Source organism: Bos grunniens, chromosome 4, assembly GCF_055505025.1.
Source record: "Bos grunniens cultivar Pamir isolate PY7600 chromosome 4, Bosgru_T2T1.0, whole genome shotgun sequence".
Classification (NCBI taxonomy): domain Eukaryota; kingdom Metazoa; phylum Chordata; class Mammalia; order Artiodactyla; family Bovidae; genus Bos; species Bos grunniens.
The window spans coordinates 112,643,847-112,658,538 of NC_141168.1; the positions used below are offsets into that span (position 1 = coordinate 112,643,847).

The window sequence follows — 14,692 nt, forward strand, 5'->3', positions numbered from 1 at the left end:
TCCAACTCTATGCGACCCCATAGACAGCAGCCCACCAGGCTCTGCCGTCCCTGGGATTCTCCAAGCAAGAACACTGGGGTGGGTTGCCATTTCCTTCTCCATTGCATGAAAGGGAAAAGTGAAAGTGAAGTCGCTCAGTCATGTCCGACTCTTCACGACCCCATGGACTGCAGCCTACCAGGCTCCTCCGTCCATGGGATTTTCCAGGCAAGAGTACTGGAGTGAGGTGCCAGAGACCTACATTTTATTAAGCACCGTGTGAGAGATGTGGGTTTAAATAATGGTAAAGAAGTGAAAGGGGCTTCCAAGATGACTCAGCGGTAAAGAATCTGCCTGCCAGTCGGGAGACACAAATTCATCCTCTGGGTCAAGTCTTCTCCCTGGAGAAGGGACTGTCAACCCACTCCAGTATTCTTGTCTGGAGAATCCCATGGACAGACAAGCCTGGCAGGCTACAGTCCATGGGGTCACAAAAGAGTCAGATACGACTTAGCAACTGAGCACAAAGAATGAAAGGCCACGAGAGGACCCCAATTTAAATACAGATGTGGCAGGCACCAAGGCCCACCTACGGAGGGTCTCCAAGGGGTTTTATTGTCATTTTTCTGCATCGTCTTAAGTAGATAGAATTTACTTCACCACCACCAAAATATGTTATCTGGTTAAAGAACATTAGTCTAAGGTTATATACTTCCTACTGGGAAATAAATCATTGCACGTGTTGTATAATATCTCAACACACGTGGGACTGACTCAGGGACCACCAGCTGCCTGCAAGTTGGAAGCCGGTGTTTCTGACACGTGATTAGTCCTTGTGGGTAGGACAGTACACTAGAATTTTATGTAGACTACAGTTAGAATCCGGTAAATAGGATTACTACTTTAGTAAATCAGTACAGAGACATTTCTTTTCTTTTATTTAAAATAGATTAATAAGTTAGGGACTTCCCTGACAGTCCAGGGGTGGACTTTCCCTTCCTATGCAGGGGTTGCAACTTTGATCTCTGATCAGGAAGCTAAGATGCTACCTGCCTCCTGGCCAAAAAAAACACAAAACATGAAACAGAAACAATATTGTAACAAATTCAGTAAAGACTAAAAAATGGTACATATGAGCCTCTCAGCCTTCTGAGATGGCCCACACTCTGTCTGGGGACCCTGTTTCTCTCTAAATAAACCCACTTCTTACCTATCAAAAAAAAAGATGGTACACATTAAAAAAAATTAGCTTGCAAAAAAAATACAATTAATAGGTTAGATTTTTAAATTTATGAAACAGGCCATCTTAATATCTTTACTTGTCAACTCTTTGTTTTATATTGCAGGTTCAGCAGCACCTCCACCTGACTCAACACCTGTGGAGCTCAAATAATCCCGGACATAAAGGGCATCCTGGATCTATGTTACAGCTATAGTCACAAGTCCCCTGTTATAGTTTATTAACACAGATTTTACAGAGTGACCCGTCTTAGAACAGATGTGAACTCCCTGCTGCGTGGTGGTGCTGGTGTTGGGTTTTGTTTCTTGCGTCTCTCTGGGATGGCAGGCACGTGGCCTCTGCCCCGCTGCGCCTTGCCGGCCTGGGATGTCCCAGAGCTGCTTCCTCCCCATCCTCAGCAGATAGCACGTCACCTCCTGCCGTGTGAGCCTCTGTGGGTCCTACCTCTTTTGAAATCCGTGGTTTAGATGCTTAACTGGAAAAAACTCACCAAAACTTTTTCACTGTTTTGGTCTTGAAATTTTTGTAGAAATAATTTTTCTGTTACAAAACAGCATTTAATTCCAGAATATTGTGATATAGTTTATATTAAGAAAAAGATTGATTTGTTATACCTTGAAGTTTTAAACATTTAATATAAAAACATTGCTGCATTTTCTAGTTTTAAATGTTTGATAATATTTTTTGCATCAACTGAAATTCATAGTAGCGAACATTTATTGTTTTGCATTAAGTAAAAATGTTTAAATACTTAATTTAGTATTCTTAACAAAAATGTTTTAATACAGAGACAGTTCTCTCATTTTATAAATTTCATTGCCATTTAAATGTAAGTAATTAGCATAAAATGTAATTTTATATTTTGTACATTTAATTCATTAATAAAATAATAATTTTCTGCTGGAAGATTTCAGACAGCCAAGTAAAGTCAGAGATATTTTAGCTTCTTTCCCAGAATAAACTTATCATGTACTTGCTCACCTCAAATTGAAGTTTTCAATTAATTCTTCATTTAAGGACACTGAGTTGAGCACATGGATCTGTATCCTTGAATCAGCCATAGGGAGATTGTGAGTGGTGTGTGTGCTGAACAGAGAGAGTTCGCTTTAGGGGAAGGTGCCAACTTTCTTTCCTTTGTGACCTTTTCCTTCCTCTTCTTTAAAACCTACCCCATCCTCACCCTTCCCTCCCCAAGAAAAAACCATCAGGAACAGATACAGTAGCTTAGTGTTAGTTGCTCTGTCATGTCCAACTCTTTGTGACCCTATGGACTGTTGCCCACCAGGCTCCATGGGGATTCTCCAGGCAGGAATACTGGAGTGGGAGAAGATCCCTTCTCCAGGGGATCTTCCCGATCCAGGGATCGAACCCGGGTATCCTGCATGGCAGGTGGATTCTTTACTGTCTGAACCACCAGGGAAGCCCCATACAGTAGCTTATGACTATTTAATTCTCTTTTGAGGGTATTAGAGTACAGAAACCTGTGGTTTAGGAAGAGGACAGAGTTGGAGCAGGGAACCTGTGACCAGACCTTGGTTCCATGCAAGGTCTCTGGTGTCTGTTACTGGTAAAAAACAACCCTGCAGTTAACTTTCTGCTTTGTAATAAACAACAGACTTTATGAAAACAGAAGTTTTGCACATTCCATCCAATTATTTTGAAGCAAAGGGCTTTTGCCAAAAGTAAGAAAATACAGCAAAATCATTCTAAAGAAAAATTGTCAGCTTCAACTAGCAAAAAAAGCGTTTAATGAAATACCTCTTTTCACACATGTGCATGCAGGCATGGGCAAGCACACCCTTCCAGGGTCCTGATGGTTTTGTGACAAGCATCTGGCAACCTCAGCTCACCACAGACTGCTCTCAGAGCTTAGCTCCGGGCCTCGGTTTCCTTCTTTCTCAAAAAGAGATACGTCCTATCAAAGGCTGTTGTGAGCATTAACCAAAATAAAGTTCAGCGAGGTTCCTGACACAACATCTGACACAGTACTCAATCATTCTCTCGGCTTTCAGATCCAGTGCTCAGTTCGGTGGTCAGCTTACAGTGAAGGGAGCCCAGACCCACAGAGGAAAAGCAGCGTCCCTGGAGAAAGCCGTGACTCCTACCTCTGTCAGCTGGTGTACTTTCCGCTTATACACAGCCTTGAGAACTGCTGAAATGGGCCCATGAAAAGCAAAGCAGAAATTAGTGGAAAACTGAAAAGACCAGAGAAGCACTTCAAGGAGGAGAATGCAGAACAAAAGCAACCGTGAGGCAGCATGGAGAGAAAGCAGAAGTGAGTGTCAGGAGTTAGAGCAGACATGATGATGGAAGAGAATGAGGCTCTGAACCCCTCGATAGGCCTAACCTGAGTCCGAGAAACAGTTTAAAAAATTCGCCAGACTGTAAAAAAGTAAAAGAAAGTCCAGATGGATTCATTGGTGAATTGTACCAAGCGTTGAAGAATTTATAATTTAATTATAATTATATAATATATAAAACAATTATATGTAATTATTTATAATTATAAATGATTATAATTAAAATTTATGATTAATATATAATATAAACATATTTATAAATATATAATTATAATCTGTAATTATATGAATTAATTATAATTATACTAATTCTACAATCTCTTCCAGAAGATAGAAGCAGAAAGAATAAGTCCTAAATCATTCATGAGATCATCATTATCTGTATACTAAATTCAGACAGACATTACAAGAAAATTATGGATGCAAATTAAAATATCTCTCATGAACATAGATGCAAAAATCTCTAACAAAATATTAGCGAGTTAAATCCTAAAATAGGGACTTCCCTGGTGATCCAGTGGCTAAGACTCCATGTTCCCAATGTGGGGACTCAGGCTAGATCTTTGGTAAGGGAACCAGAGTCCAGATGCTGCCTGCTGCAACTAAGAGTTCACGTGCCACAGCAAAAGATCTCATGTGATCCAGTGGATGCTGGCAATTTGATCTCTGGTCCCTCTGCCTTTTCTAAAACCAGCTTGAATATCTGGAAGTTCACAGTTCAGGTACTGTTGAAGCCTGGCTTGGAGAATTTTGAGCATTACTTTACTAGCGTGTGAGATGAGTGCAATTGTGTGGTAGTTTGAGCATTCTTTGGGATTGCCTTTCTTTGGGATTGGAATGAAAACTGACTTTTTCCAGTCCTGTGGCCACTGCTGAGTTTTCCAAATTTGCTGGCATATTGAGTGTACCACTTTCACAACATCATCTTTTAGGATTTGAAATAGCTCAACTGGAATTTGGAGAAGGCAATGGCATCCCACTCCAGTATTCTTGCCTGGAAAATCCCATGGACAGAGGAGCCTAGTAGGCTGCAGTCCATGGGGTCGCCAAGAGTGGGACATGACTGAACAACTTCACTTTCGCTTTTCACTTTCATGCATTGGAGAAGGAAATGGCAACACACTCCAGTGTTCTTGCCTGGAGAATCCCAGGGACAGGGGAGCCTGGTGGACTGCCATCCATGGGGTCGCACAGAGTTGGACATGACTGAATCGACTTGGCAGCTGCAAGAGCAGCAACTGGAATTCCATCACCTCCACTAGCTTTGTTCATAGTGATGCTTCTTAAGGCCCACTTGACTTTGCATTCCAGGATGTCTGGCTCTAGGTCAGTGATCACACCACTGTGATTATCTGAGTCGTGAAGATCTTTTTTGTACAATTCTTTTGTGTATTCTTGCCACCTCTTCTTAATATCTTCTGCTTCTGTCAGGTCCATACCATTTCTGTCCTTTATTGACCCTATCTTTACCTATTAGTCATGATAAATACATTCACAGGATGGATTGAAGGCTTTCCCACCCAGACTGAGAAGGCTAAGGAGGTGATAAAAAAAATTGCTCCATGAAATCATTCTGAGATTTGGCTTGCCCAGGTCATTACAAAATGACAATGGGACATCATTTACTTCTAAGTTCATCCAAGGGGTCTCTAAAGCTTTGGGCATTACTTATTATCTCCATTGTACCTGATAGCCGCAGTCTTCAGGAAAAGTAAAAAGAGCCAACCAATTCTTAAAATCAACAATAAAAAAGATAACCCAGGAGACCTCCCTGGGATGGAAGGAGGCTTTACCAGTAGCTGTCCTCCACACCTGTATTGACACTGTTTCCAGTTTCCCCATCTATTTCCCATGAAGTGAGGACCAGATGTCATGATCTTAGTTTTCTGAATGTTGAGCTTTAGGCCAACATTTTCACTCTCCTCTTTCAGTTTCATCAAGAGGCTTTTTAGTTCCTCTTCACTTTCTTCCATAAGGGTGGTGTCATCTGCATATCTGAGGTTATTGATATTTCTCCCAGCAATCTTGATTCCAGCTTGTGCTCTTCCAGCCCAGCGTTTCTCATGATGTACTCTGCATATAAGTTAAATAAGCAGGGTGACAATACACAGCCTTGGTGATTGCAGCCATGAAATTAAAAGATGCTTACTCCTAGGAAGAAAAGTTATGACCAACCTAGATAGCATATTGAAAAGCAGAGACATTACTTTGCCAACAAAGGTCCATCTAGTCAAGGCTATGGTGTTTCCAGTGGTCATGTATGGATGTGAGAGTTGGACTGTGAAGAAAGCTGAGTACCAAAAAATTGATGCTTTTGAACTGTGGTGTTGGAGAAGACTCTTGAGAGTCCCTTGGACTGCAAGGACATCCAACCAGTCCATTCTGAAGGAGATCAGCCCTGGGTGTTCTTTGGAAGGAATGATGCTAAAGCTGAAACTCCAGTACTTTGGCCACCTCATGTGAAGAGTTGACTCATTGGAAAAGACTCTGATGCTGGGAGGGATTGGAGGCAGGAGAAGGGAACGACAGAGGATGAGATGGCTTGATGGCATCACTGACTCAATGGACACGAGTTTGAGTGAACTCTGGGAGATGGTGATGGACAGGGAGGCCTGGCATGCTGCGATTCATGGGGTCGAAAAGAGTTGGACACGACTGAGCGACTGAACTGAACTGAACTGAACACCTGTATTGCCCCTAAGGAACAGGTTGGTCTTAATCCTATGAGATGCTATATGGATGACCTTTTGTTTATGTCAATGACCTCTTCCTAGATCCAGAGGCTCAGACCCTCTGGTCTTATACCACGGCCATTGGGCAATTCCAACAGGATATACGCTTGTGGGGTGTCAACCAGGAACCAAAAGGTGGCTCTAAAGAGCCACCATTATATGCTCCAGGGACTCAAGTCCTAATTAAAGTCTGGAAAGATGGGTCCCCAAAGGCTCAACTGCAGCCGACATGGAAGGGCCCCTACCCTGTAATACTTTCTACCCCTCTACAGCAGGCAAGGTATCAGGACACGACTCCTGGATTCACTACTCATGAGCCAAGCTGTGGAAAAAAACAGAAGAGGACACTCAATACACCTGTGAGCCCCTGGGAGATCTCAGATACCTATTCAAGACTACAAATGAGTGCCATTCTAATGAACACCCCCAAAATCTGGTGTCTGGGGATAAGATTTCTCAGGAGAGCTCTAAACAGCCAACACAGCTTGAGAGATTGTACTCCAAAACAGACAGGAGACAGATCTCCTGATCCCTGAACAAGGAGGGACTTGAGCCAACTTGCATGAGATGTGTTGTTTCTGGGTAAATATTTCCAGCTAAGTTAAAGAAAGTCTTACCGTCCTCAAGAAAAACATTCACATTCTACAGGAACTCAAAGAATGAGCTGGAGAGTTCTTGGGTGACTACAATCTCTCTTTGGTGGATATTTCTCCTGGCTAGGGGGAATTTGCAGTTGGCTGACTGAACTGAACTGAACTGATGCCCCTACTAATCCCTGTTATCACCATATTGATGCTACTTATGACTGCTCCATGTATTATCAATTGTCTCACTCATTTTGTCTCTTTCCAGGTCAACAAGCTACAAAATGCAGTGCTAGTCAACAAGAATATATAAAACTACACCAACCATGGAAAATATTACTCACCCTTAGATGGACACCTCTATAAGGACTCTGAGGCTTGAGACTAGCAAGAGGGAGAGGCCCAATGCCCCTTGCCATCCTAGCTCAGCAGGAAGCAGTAGGCAGAAAGACCTTGATGCCCATATTTCCAAAGAATTATGCCTCCCATTTTTTGAGGAGGGAATGTTAGGTAGTTAGATTAGGAAAAATGAGGCTAAAAGATAAAGAAGAGAAAAGCCCATGAAAATTGAACAAATAAAGGTCCAAGCACCAGAGTGAGAACCTCAGGTGAAATAAACAGCCCTCATGGCTAGCCCAGTTTACATAGGGCAGGCTCAGGGGGAGGAGAAAAAACATAAAAAGAGGAGCCAAAATTGAGCCTAAGGCTTCTCCTCTCCACTCTGCGCTTCTTTTGGGTCGACCTGCTCTCATGCCTTGAGGATGTATTTTCCTTTGCTTGCCAAATAAAACTGAGCTGTAACACTGATCCGTTCATCACTTCAAATTTTTGCTATGGCAAGGCAGAACTAAGGAAATTACAAACTCGCCCCAACAATAATAATTAATACACCTAGACAGAATATTAAAAAGCAGAGACATTATACTTTGCCAACAAAGATCTATCTAGTCAAGGCTATGGTTTTTCCAGGAGTCATACATGGATGTGAGAGTTGGACCATAAAGAAAGCTGAGCATCAAAGAATTGATGCTTTTGAACTGTGGTGTTGGAGAAGACTCTTGAGAGTCCCGTGGACTGCAAGGAGATCCAAACAGTCCATCCATCCTAAAGGAGGTCAGTCCTGGGGGTTCATTGGAAGGACTGATGTTGAAGCTGAAGCTCCAATACTTTGGACACCTGATGTGAAGAACTGACTCATTTGAAAAGACTCTGATGCTGGGAAAGATTGAAGGCAGGAGGAGAAGGGGATGACAGAGGATGAGATAGTTGGATGGTATCACCAACTCAATGGACATGAGTTTGAGTAATCTCTGGGAGTTGGTGATGGACAGGGAGGCCTGGTATGCTGTAGTCCATGGGGTTGCAAAGAGTCAGACATGACTGAGTGACTGAACTGAGATATAACACCAAAGGCATAAGGTGTGAGAGAAATAATTGATAAGTTGGGCTTAATTAAAATGAAAAACTTCTGCTCTGGGAAAGACATTGTTAACAAAATGAGAAGATAAAACGGACTAGGAGAAAATATTTGCAAAAGATGAATCTGATACAGGACTGTTATCTAAAACATACAAAGAAATATTAGAGCTCAATAACAAGAAAACAAACAACCTGATTGAAAAATGGACCATGATAGACACCTCACCAAAGAAGATATGCAGAGGGAAAATAAGCATATGAAAAGATGTTTCATGTCAGATGTCATCAGGAAAATGCAAATTAAGATGAGATACCACCTATTCAGTTCAGTTCAGTCGCTCAGTCGTGTCCGGCTCTTTGCGACCCCATGAATTTCAGCACGCCAGGCCTCCCTGTCCATCACCAACTCCCAGAGTTCACTCAGACTCACGTCCATCGGGTCAGCGATGCCATCCAGCCATCTCATCCTCTGTCGTTCCCTTCTCCTCCTGCCTCCAATCCCTCCCAGCATCAGAGTCTTTTCCAATGAGTCAACTCTTCACATGAGGTGGCCAAAGTACTGGAGTTTCAGCTTTAGCATCATTCCTTCCAAAGAAATCCCAGGGCTGATCTCCTTCAGAATGGACTGGTTGGATCTCCTTGTAGTCCAAGGGACTCAAAAGAGTCTTCTCCAACACCACAGTTCAAAAGCATCAATTCTTCGGCACTCAGCTTTCTTCACAGTCCAACTCTCACATCCAAACCTGACCTCAGGAAAAACCATAGCCTTGACTAGACGAACCTTTGTTGGCAAAGTAATGTCTCTGCTTTTGAATACTCTATCTAGGTTGCTCATAACTTTTCTACCGCCTATATGGATGGACAAAATCTGATGTTGACCACACCAAATTCTGGGGAGAATATGGAGCTATAGGAACAAGTGTTTCATTGCTGTGGGAATGCAAATTGTGCAGCCACTTTGAAAGGCAGTTTGGCAATTTCTCACAAAAAACACACTCTTGTCATAGGATCCAGTGTTCAGACTCCTTGGTATTTACCCAAATGAGTTCAAAACTTGTCTACGCATGTACCTGCACTGGTTATTTATGGCAGCTTTATTCCTAATCATCAAAACTTAGAAGTAACCAAATTCTTCATCAGTATGTGAGTGGACAAATAAACTGTGGTCCATGTATACAATGAACTATCACTCAGTGCTAAAAAGAGATGAGTTATCAAGACTTGAAAGGACACAGAGGAGCCTTAGACATGTGTGACTAAGAAAAGAAGCCAGTCTAAAAGGCTCCAAACTATATGATTCTAACTATGACATTCTGGAAAAACACAGAATTACAGGGACACTAAAAAATCAGAGCTATCCAGAGGTTGGGGAGGGTGGGGTGAGTAGGTGGAGCACAGAGGATTTTCAGGGCAGCAAAACTACTCTGAATGATAATGCTGGATATACTCAATCACTCAGTCATGTCTGACTCTTTGTGACCCCATGGACTGTAGCCAATGGAGCTCCTCTGTCCATGGGATTCTTCAGGCAAGAATACTTGAGTGGGTAGCCATTCCCATCTCCAGGGGATCTTCCTGACCCAGGGATTGAACCTGTGTCTCCTGCATTGCAGGCAAATTCTTTTACCCCTGAGCCACTGAAGAAGCCCAAAATGGTGGATACATGTTGTTAAATATTTGTCAAAACTCATAGAAATGTACATTACTGAAAGTGAACCCTAATTTAAAACTGTGGACTCTAGGTGATTATGATGTGTTAATACACGTTTGTTAATTGTATCAAATGTACCATCTGGTGCGGGATGTCGCTTGTGGGGAAGGCTGTGCATGTCAGGAGGCATGGGATACACAAAACTCTCTACACTTGTCACTTGATTTTGCTATGAAACTAGAACTACCCTAAATGTGGTGGCAGTACTTCTCTCCTGCTCCCTTACAACCCACACAGAATGCTTCACTTCCCATACTTCTGGTCATAAACTGTGTGTTTATCCCCCAACAAGCAATTCTCTGCAATGGCAGGTGGTATCTTACAAATTAACTTAATTCTGACCCTATCTTATCTGGAAATAGTGTCAGATCCCACAGGTCAAGGGCTCAGTCCCACAGAACTGCCTGCCTCCAGCACCCACCCCATGCCCCCAAGCACAAGTCTAAGTTGTCACCTCTACTCTTGGTCAAACTGCTATAAATTGGGGCTCCCAGGATCCCCTCCTTACATTTGATAATTTCCTAGAATGGCTCACAGAACTCCAGGAAACCCATTTGTTATAAAAGAATGTGATAAAAGATACAGATAAGCATCCAGGTGGAAGAGATATACGAAGCAAGGTATGCATAGGGGAACACCAGAGTAGTCCTCTCTCTCTGGACACGTCAGCCTCCTAGCACCTCCATGTGTCCACCAACTTGGAGGATCTCTGGACCTGGTTCTTCAGGCACTTTTATGCAGGCTTCATCACTTAGGCCTTAACTCCATTTTCAACCTCCCTCCCCTATCTGGAGCATAGGAGGTGGGAGGGAAATGTTCAGCCATCTTCATAGCTTAATCATTCTGGTGACAAGTCCCATCCAGGAGTCATGTGGAAGTCAACCAGAATTGACTCATATAAGACACACAGATGGGAAAGGGAGAAATACATCTGTCTATTTGCAAATAACATGATTTTCTATGTAGGAATTTCCAAAGAGGAGAGTGAAAAAGCTGGCTTAAAACTCAACATTCAAAAAACTAAGATCATGGCATCTGGTCCCATAACTTCATGGCAAATAGAAGGGGAAAAGTGGAAACAGTGACAGAGTCACTGCAGTAGACGCTTGGTCCTTGGAGGAAAATCTATGACAAACCTAGACAGCATATTAAAAAGCAAAGACATCACTTTGCAAAAGTCCACATAGTCAAAGCTATGGTTTTGACAGTAGTCATGTATGGATTTAAGAACTGGACCATAAAGAAGGCTGAGTGCCAAAAAATTGAATGGTTTTGAACTGTGGTGCTAGAGAAGACTCTTGAGAATCCCTTGGACTGCAAGGATATCAAACGAGTCCATCTTAAAGGAAATCAACCCTGAATATTCATTGGAAGGACTGATGCTGAAGCGCCAATACTTTGGCCACCTGATGTGAACTGCTGACTCATTGGAAAAGACCCTGATGCTGGGAAAGATTGAGGGCAGGAGGAGAGGGGGGCAGCAGAGGATGAGATGTGTTAGATAGCATCACCAACTCAATGGACATGAATTTGAGGAAGCTCCAGGAGATAGTGGAGGACAGAGGAGCCTGGTGTGCTGCAGTCGATGGGGTTGCAAAGAGTTGGATATGATTTATTGAGTAAACAATCACAACAACCTCCCAAAGGCCCTATCTCCTAACACATCACATTAGGGGTTAGAACTTCAACAGAGGAACTTGGGTGATGTAAACAGTCCCTAACACCAAGGGTGGAGAATTCTCACTAAATTGACTCATCAGGATTCCTGCTAAACCTGGAACGAGCAGGCCAAGCCCACAGTGGTGCCTGGTCAGGAGGAAGACTCAGGATCCTGACTTACTCTACCCAGTAGAAAAGCCTCTATGTGATTACAGTAATCATAACAGGCCAATGTTGACACATAGATGACCACAACTTCTATAGAGTAGGAAGCCCAAAATCCCTACACAGACATGACCAACCAGCTTCTGACAAAGAGGCTGAGGTTATTCAGTGCAGGAAATGCAGCCTTCTCAACAAGTAGTACTGGAGCTCCACCAAAAATAACTCCAAAAATCAAAACCCAAAAAAATTCACCCAACCATCACATCTAAAAAGTGACCATAAACATGAGTTTTACCTTAAAACTGTAACATTTTTAGGAAAACAACAACAACAAAAGAGGAAATCCCCAGGATTTATGATGCAGCCAAGAGTTTTTAAGACTTGACAGCAAAAGCATGACCTGTAAAAGGGAAAACGGATAAAAATCCCATTAAAATTAAAAAAAAAAAAAGCTGCCCTGTGAAATCTATACCAAGAGGGTAAACAGACAAGCTACAGACTTCAAGAAACTGTAAATGGTATCTCCAAGAGAACTTGTGTCTAGTACATACAAAGAACTCTCACAACTCAACATGAACAGGGAAAAGAAAAATAAAAACAAGCAATTTGAAAGTAAGGAAAAGACATGAACAACAATTTCAAAGAGGATACACATGAAAGACACTCAATACCATTAGCCATCAATAAATGCAAATTAAAACCACAATGAGATATCATGGCATGAGGATTAGAACGGCTGAAACAATGAAATGACATCAAGTACTGGTGAGGACTCAGAGAAACTCGACTTCACATCCACTGTTGGTGGAAATGTAAAATATTACAGCCACTCTGGAGAAGAGTCTGGCAGTTAAGAGTCTGGCAATTTCTTGGAAGATTAAATGTGCAATTATCATACAACTCAGAAGTCAGCCACTTGGCTTCTATCCCAGACGAATGAAAATTTATGTTCACACAAAAACCTGTACATTAAATTTCATGGCAGCTTTGTTCTTTATGGCTTAGAGCCAGAAATAACCTAGATGTCTTTCAGCAGGTAGATGGCTAAGCAGCTGGGGCAGATCCATGTCATGGAATGCTGCTTGGCGAAAGAAGGGAATCAACTACTGATACATGCAGTGTGGACAGATCTCTGGAGATTCTGCTAGATGGAAAACCTAGGTCCAAAGTTAGACACTCTATGGTGGTGGTGGTGATTTAGTCGCTCAGTTGTGTCCAACTCTCTGCAGCCCCATGGACTGTAGCCCAGCAGGCTCCTCTGTCCATGGGATTTTCCAGACAAAAATACTGGACTGGGTTACCATTTCCTTCTCCAGGGGATCTTCCACACCAGGGATTGAACCTGTCTCTCCTGCATTGCAGGTGGATTCTTTACCAACTGAGCTACCAGGGAAGCCCCTGCTGTTGTTGTTGTTCAGTCCCTCAGTTCAGTTCAGTCACTCAGTCGTGTCCGATTCTTTGTGACCCCATGGACTGCAGCACACCAGGCCTCCTTGTCCATCACCAACTCCTGGAGTTTACTCAAACTCATGTCCATTGAGTCAGTGATGCCATCCAACCAGATCATCCTCTGTCATCCCCTTCTCCTCCCGCCTTCAATCCCTCCCAGCATCAGGGTCTTTTCCAATGAGTCACCTCTCCACATCAGGTGGCCAAAGTATTGGAGCTTCAGCTTCAACATCAGTCCTTCCAACGAACACTCAGGACTGATTTCCTTTAGGATGTACTGATTCAATCTCCTTGCAGTCCAAGGGACTCTCAAGAGTCTTCTCCAAAGCATCCGAAGTCTTCAAAAGCATCAGTTCTTTGGCTTTCAGCTTTGTTTATAGTCCAACTCTCACATCCATACATGACCACTGGAAAAACCATAGCCTTGACTAGATGGACCTTTGTTGGCAAAGTAATGTGTCTGCTTTTTAATATGCTGCCTAGGTTGGTCATAACTTTCCTTCCAAGGAGTAAGTGTCTTTTAATTTCATGGCTGCAATCACCGTCTGCAGTGATTTGGGGACCCAAAAAATTAAAGTCTGCCACTGTTTCCACTGTTTCTCCACATATTTGCCATGAAGTGATGGGACTGGATACCATGATCTTTGTTTTCTGAATGTTGAGCTTTAAGCCAACTTTTTCACTCTCCTCTTTCACTTTCATCAAGAGGGTCTTTAGTTCTTCTTCACTTTCTGCCATAAGGGTGGTGTCATCTGCATATCTAAGGTTATTGATATTTCTCCCAGCAGTCTTGATTCCAGCTTGTGCTTCATCCAGCCCAGCATTTCTCATGATGTCCTCTGCATAAGTTAAAAAAGCAGGGTGACAATATACAGCCTTGATGGACTCCTTTTTCTATTTGGATCCAGTCTATTGTTCCATGTCCAGTTCTAACTGTTGCTTCCTGCCCTGCATATAGGTTTCTCAAGAGGCAGGTCAGGTGGTCTGGTATTCCCATCTCTTTCAGAATTTTCCACAGTTTATTGTGATCCACACAGTCAAAGGCTTTGTCATAATCAATAAAGCAGATTTTTTCCTGGAACTTTCTTGGTTTTTCAATGATCCAGCAGGTGTTGGCAATTTGATCTCTGGTTCCTCTGCCTTTTCTAAATCCATCTTGAACATCTGGAAGTTCACAGTTCACGTATTGTTGAAGCCTGGCTTGGAGAATTTTGAGCGTTACTTTACTAGCATGTGGAGAAGGCAATGGCACCCCACTCTAGTACTCTTGCCTGGAAAATCCCATGGATGGAAGAGCCTGGTAAGCTGGAGTCCATGGGGTCGCTAAGAGTCAGACATGACTGAGCAACTTCACGTTCACTTTTCACTTTCATGCATTGGAAAAAGAAATGGCAACCCACTCCAGTGTTCTTGCCTGGAGAATCCCAGGGATGGGGGAGTCTGGTGGGCTTCCG

General features: G+C 42.7%; 1 protein-coding gene and 1 long non-coding RNA gene across 6 annotated transcripts in view; both read left to right on the forward strand.

Annotated features, from left to right (window-relative positions):
* C4H7orf57 (chromosome 4 C7orf57 homolog) overlaps positions 1–2,206 on the forward strand; it is a 29,077-nt gene extending 26,871 nt beyond the window's left edge. For all 5 annotated transcript variants that reach the window (XR_015163264.1, XR_015163265.1, XM_086398593.1 and 2 more), the window contains one exon: positions 1,326–2,206. Coding sequence is in view for 3 of the 5 variants with exons in the window: in XM_086398593.1 (XP_086254719.1) it covers positions 1,326–1,372 (47 nt within the window). In the remaining 2 variants the exon portion in view is untranslated. The remainder of the gene's footprint in view (positions 1–1,325) is intronic.
* Positions 2,207–3,789: 1,583 nt separating this feature from the next.
* On the forward strand, positions 3,790–7,642 carry LOC147374710 (uncharacterized). Its single transcript, XR_015163266.1, has 2 exons — positions 3,790–6,227; positions 7,104–7,642. It is a non-coding gene; the product is annotated as an uncharacterized LOC147374710 (long non-coding RNA).
* The last annotated feature ends 7,050 nt before the right edge of the window (positions 7,643–14,692 follow it).